Source organism: Pyxicephalus adspersus, chromosome 7, assembly GCF_032062135.1.
Source record: "Pyxicephalus adspersus chromosome 7, UCB_Pads_2.0, whole genome shotgun sequence".
Taxonomy (NCBI): domain Eukaryota; kingdom Metazoa; phylum Chordata; class Amphibia; order Anura; family Pyxicephalidae; genus Pyxicephalus; species Pyxicephalus adspersus.
Window position 1 is genome coordinate 59,506,386 of NC_092864.1, and position 6,000 is coordinate 59,512,385.

A 6,000-nucleotide genomic window follows, 5' to 3' on the forward strand; every position below is an offset into this window, starting at 1 on the left:
CCTATTTATATTAATAACTGGAACAAAAAATCTTACCAAAGCCTGGCTGACATTGCCACCGGTGGCCAAAGATTTGAAGTGGCTACTGTTGTACACAAGCTGGAAATCAGAGATCTCCTGAGTCTCCAGTTCCTCCTGTGTCTGCCTGTCAATAACATGGAGTTTCTCAGCACTGTCTAGGAGAGCCACTGTGCGTGCATTAATCCACTGAAACCCAGAAGAAAAGTTTTAAACTTACAAACATACTCGTATTTTACATAGATGAAAGACATCATTTCTCATACACTAAAATGTTCCCATATGGAAACATCAAAAATATAAGCAGACTTGTCTTAAGTTCTAACATATTCTAAACCATGCATGTAAAAAAAAATAAGTAAACATTATTAGAAATGTATACATATATGAGAGCCTAGTACTTACTGTGAAGTTGATCAGATCATAGTGCAAGTGAAGCTGCTTCTGCTTGTTTATATGAATTGCTCCAGACTCATCTCTCTTCACCTGTAAACAGCATTTGTATTATTGAACTCGTTATTTCCTGAAAACTCAATAAGGCAGTGTTACATGCTGATCCAGGCTAGTTTTTCAGAGCATTACATTACAGAAAAACAAACTAGGTTTATGAATAGGGCAACTTTAAACTTTTTCTTCCAGAGAATAATCCAATTTTAGTTTGCCTGTGTGCATGCCTATTCTGTGAAGAATCATGTCATTCATGAATGCAGGCAATCTGGACAATTACACATACACTTATACATGTAAGGCATATAAAAAATGTACAGTTTGACAAAAGTGATCCCATTTAATGAATTTCCCCGATTAGCAAAATTAGTGAAGCAATTTATCTCCATTCAGTGTGATTACAGTGGATCCTCTCCCAAGTGCACAATTTCACAATCCTGTTTGTCAGTTACTTAAATTGTAGGAAATTTGGCAGTACGAGACATGAAAACTAAGAAAAAAGTAAAGCTGGTCTCTAGGCACATGTTAAAGTACAACTCCAGCTACATTTTTGTCTTGGATAGTGTAGGGTTAACACTCTTTTAACATGTGTGATGTTGTTTCATTTTTCTTCCTGTCCCTGTATCAGCTGGATCTTAAAATTTCAGTTTATACAAGAACTGAGAAAAGGATACAACTTTATGCCATGACAAACCATAGTAAGTGTTCATGGTAGCAGTATTTACAAGTGGCTTTACTGCCTAAAACTGCTTGCAAAAATCCTTTCATAAGCAAACAATTTCATTAGGAGAAAAAGAGGGATGGAGGAAGGTTAATTTTGGTCCAAATGGGCTTTAAAGCCGAAGTTTATTCTGCCAAAATGATTTGATGTTTTGATTTTCACCCCCAAGGTGCCAATTAAATTAACCAGTAAAACCTTTCAGTTTTCATTACATACCTGATTTTAGACCCAGTGAAATCTATACGTTTATGAATGATGGAAAGCTCTGAAAGGGTGCTGTGCATAGCTTTCTGAAAACAGGAAACTAGTAACAACTACATGTGATGCTATTTGACTGAAAGTGCTGAAATCTGGTAAAAAAAAATAAGTGTTTTACCAAATGAACTAAGTGTGTTTAGTTTGTAGAGAGAATTTTCACAGCGTAATGCATGTAGGGGAAAAAGTATCCTGTTTTTTTTATATTATTTACTTAGTTTTATTGCATGTAATTGGGTATTTTTTGCAAAGTGAATTCACATTCACTAAACAAAGTATACATTTCCTTGCAAAGTGAACAAGCTCAGTCTCTTGCAGTAAATCGGGCTCCAAGTCCTTACATTTTCACCAGGACTGAAAAGGTGTTTTATCAGAAACTGTGAAGAAAATGTGGAATGAAAGAGCCACACCAGGGCATTCAAATCTAGCACACGTCATTTGCAATAAAAGAAAGGCTGGATTTTAGTACTCTGGCATGGTGCCCCTGTTCTCATTTCTTAGTCCAAAGTGACCCTGGAAGAGCTGCCAACATAACAATAAAACATTACATTACCAACATTTCCTCACCACCTGGTGGAAATAAAACTGACTGGGCGATCCAGCACTACCTATCCACCCTTCCTTTTGATACGGTTATCTTGCAAATGATAACAGATAATTGGAAAGAATGTTGGTAGGGCTAAACTGGGGCAGCTTTTATCACACATTTATTTTTGAAAAAAGAATATTATATAAACATTTATGCCAGTTAGGAATGTATTAGTACAGTTCAGAAACAGTACATACCATTACAAAAGAGTAATCTACTAATCTTCTCTGTCTAGTATGTCCTTACCAAAAGAAAATGTACCACATCTCCTCTGCAGAATGCCAGCATGGGGTTCAAAGCTCCCTGCAGGATCACAAAATGCCAGGCTAGAAGTGGGACACTGGAAGGATCCATCTGTGAGAATGTACGAAATACACTAAACTTTAACCTTCTAAAATGTGAGAACGTGATGTATTAAAATATATATTTTATTTTTTCATTTAATATTATTTGACTGCTGCTCTTAATAAAACCCCCAAATAACATTCCTTTAAAAGTAAAAAAAAAAACAAAACAATATATAGCAATATGTATAATGTTGTACATGGAACCGGAACCCTGGAAAGCCAGACTTTAAGAAAAATATTCTTTGCCTTAAAAGTGTATTTCTAAGCTTTACCTAAAAGTTCCACAGAAACCTCCCATTCTTATAGCACAGCATTTTTTACTTTTACCCTATTCCAATTGGAAAACTCTAATTCCAATACCAGAACAACAACTCCAGCTCTTTTCCTACAGTGTGTGGTCTGGCTCCTAGGAGTCAGGATTGCAGCATCAATTTGCTGGGAAAGAAATTGATGTATGGATGTGGGATGGGAGAGAAATGTGGAACAAGTGGAGTTCAGCCTCAGGCAGAGCTAACAATGGCAATGTTGGGAAGGAGTATATGAAAGGCACTTCATACCAATTTTTATTATTATTATTACTATTAATAATAAACAGGATTTATATAGTGCCAACATATTTTGCAGCACTGTACATTAAATAGTGGTTGCAAATGACAGATGAATACAAACAGTGACACAGGAGGAGGAGAGGACCCCTTCCCCAAGAGCTTACAATCTAGGAGGTGGGGGAATTAGCACACAATGGGATGGGAGATATGTAGTGGTGAGAAGTAGTGAAGTAGGTTTCAAAAGAGAGAAAAGACAGGTAGGCAAGTTTGAAAAAATGGGTTTGAGTGCTCTTTTAAATGAGCAGAAAGTAGAAGCAAGCTGAATAGGACGAGGAAGACCATTTCAGAGAGTTGGGGCAGCTCTGGAAAAGTCTCTAGGGTTGTGCGTGTGATAAGGTTATGACCAATACAATGGAATTTAGTGAACACCGAATTATTAACAGATCATAAGAATGCTTTTGTACAGTGATTTTAGCAAAAATGGAATATAACATTTCCCTACTTTCTAGAATTTACAAAGTTGACTGTGTTTCCAATGAGTTTGTTAGTGGCTTGGCTCTCTCTATTTAAATGCTAATTAACCTACTTTTTCAAAATGGCTTCCTAAACAGGAAGTAATATTGGCAGCATATTAAGGGGAACACTGAAGGATCAACTGGCAATATATATTCTAAACCAGTGGTCGCCAAACTTTTCTGACCTACGGAACACTAAACTTACGGGCTCAGGATTGTGCATGCGTGGGGAGCCGTGAGTCACTCAAAGTGATGTCATGATGCCAGAACCCGCCCACTCTACCATTGCAGGCTCAGACCCAGAGACACATGCAATCTGTACGGGAGACATGGTCCGTGGCTCTGGCCGGTGCCGCTGTGGGGTGCACTGACCAGAGCCACAGACCACCAAAATTTTCTTGCGGACCACTGGTTGGCTACCACTGTTCTAAACAAAGAGACTTGTATTGAGAGAAAATTGTATGATGCCACGGGTGACCAGGCTGTATTAATCTTCTGGAACAGTGGAAAGGACACCAGTGAAAGTAATTTTTTATAATTTTTTCATAGTGGCTGCAGATGTCGAATAAATTTATCTAACAAAGAATTCAACTGCTTTGCAGAATATTTATCCAGGGTAAGCATAAAAGCTGAATATCCAGAATTTCAGAAAGAAAAGTCAGAAGTTGCCAACTTCTTTTGAAAAAAATTGTGATCTAAATTTAAAACACAGACATTTTACAAACATAGCAGCAAGCACAATATATAGTCACTAATGGTTTAAGTGCAATACAGGTAGTCCCTGAGTTAAGGACTCCTAGATACAGGGCTTCCCTGCTTTTCGTGTGCAGGGCGGAGGCTTGAGGGAGGGGGGGAGGGGGGGCGCTTTGCATGACTTGCAGAGGAAATCTTCTGCTAAACACAGCTGAGACTGAGCTCTTCTGCAAGCTCTTGTAACGTCCGAATGACAAAAACAAACTCTGCAGTTGTCTCCTTTTGCATATCAAAACACAGCTTGCTCCAGAGAATACTGAATGTCTAGGATCCATAAAGTTTTTGCTTTGTTTGTGAATAACTCTCAGTGAGGATTTTATACAGTAACTGACACCTTGCTGCCTAATAATATGTTGAGACAAACATCTGTCCTAATTGTATTTATTATAATAATGTACCTGTTCCGACTTACATACAAATTCAACTTAAAAACAAACCTACAGTCCCTATCTCGTATGTAACCCAGGACTCCTTGTATATAAATACATTGAGCCTTATATATTACTAGCAGAAATCATGAATTCTAGAATGTATCCTTGACCACTGAGCAGGTTCAGGGCTTGACTCTTCAGTTGTCATTATCAATAAAACCTGAATCCTAATGTTGTTTATAAGGCTCTGAAATTAGTTCTTTGTGACATGTTCTGATAAATAAGTCCCAAACTACATGACAGTCTTTTGGAAGTGATGAAAGACTACTTACCCGCCCATAAGGAAATGTCATCCAAACTTTCAGGGATGGTTTCAAGCCAATTACCAGTATCTGCAGGAAGAATAGGAAGGAGGATCAACAATCTACTCATATGCACAGCCAATGAATAATACTAAATTAAGTGCTTTTGGGCAAAAATGGGCAAAATACGACATTAAAACAATTCACAGCTTCCTGTTGTACTAATAAACAGATGTGTCAGTGATTCAATTCTGCAAATTAAACAAATCTAAAACATATCACAAAACAATATTGAAGAATAGTTTATCCTAGGGGGCAGGTTCAGATTTTTCAGGATCAAGAGATCCAAAGCGGCTCCAGAGGGCTGGGGCACTGTATGACGCTTGGTTGCGTACACTGCAACACTGTTTCTTAAAGAACCAGGGTCTGCAAATTTAACAGGTGGTGGCTACTAGTACTGTTCACTGCATCCTCCATTCATTTTCTATAGGGATGTTGTAGGCCCAGAGGCAGTGGTTCCCGCACTGCAACCTCATGACCAGTATGAACATGCAGGTAACTGTGATGCTTAGTACAGAGGAAAGGACTTAAGTACTAAAACTTTACAGACTGATAAAGTAGGGTGTTTAGAGGTTAAGGTTTGTGTTAGAGCATGATATACCTAAAATATAGGCTGCCATTGATTACATTATTCTGAAAACACTAGTTGTCTGGCTGTGAGGGATACTTTTAGGCTCTGTATCTTGATACTTTTTCCAAAGCAATGATTTAAAAGAAAATTAGGCAACTGGATCAAAATAAGAGCCCCAGGAGTAATTTAGTAATTTGTAAGCTCACACTCAAAGAAAAGTGAATACATTTAGTCAAAATATGGCCAATATTTCACATCCTCTGGTAGTAATAGTGCAATATGAACAATAATAATACATATTTTACAAATATTTTAGTAAATCTTCATCTTCTACTATTCATCTTCTACTATTCCACCACTGGGTGTTGTTTGAGTTTTGCCATGTATAAGTGTTGTCATACCTTTGTCAACGATGCCATGGCAAGTAGAGAGTACTGGGCAATGGGGTGATCTCTCAGTTCAACTTTTGTGTGCAGTGGCTCAATACAGCAAACTTCTCCCTT

The 6,000-nt window shown here is 37.8% G+C and overlaps 1 protein-coding gene across 1 annotated transcript in view; it reads right to left on the reverse strand.

The window, feature by feature from the left end:
• The window catches only part of VPS8 (VPS8 subunit of CORVET complex), a 100,828-nt gene that overhangs the window by 79,008 nt on the left and 15,820 nt on the right, over positions 1-6,000 (reverse strand). Inside the window, exons 10-14 of the mRNA XM_072419111.1 lie at positions 5,899-5,997; positions 4,897-4,956; positions 2,277-2,384; positions 424-504; positions 37-207 (exon numbers count right to left, since the gene is read on the reverse strand). Of these exons, the coding sequence (XP_072275212.1) occupies positions 37-207; positions 424-504; positions 2,277-2,384; positions 4,897-4,956; positions 5,899-5,997 (519 nt within the window). The remainder of the gene's footprint in view (positions 1-36; positions 208-423; positions 505-2,276; positions 2,385-4,896; positions 4,957-5,898; positions 5,998-6,000) is intronic.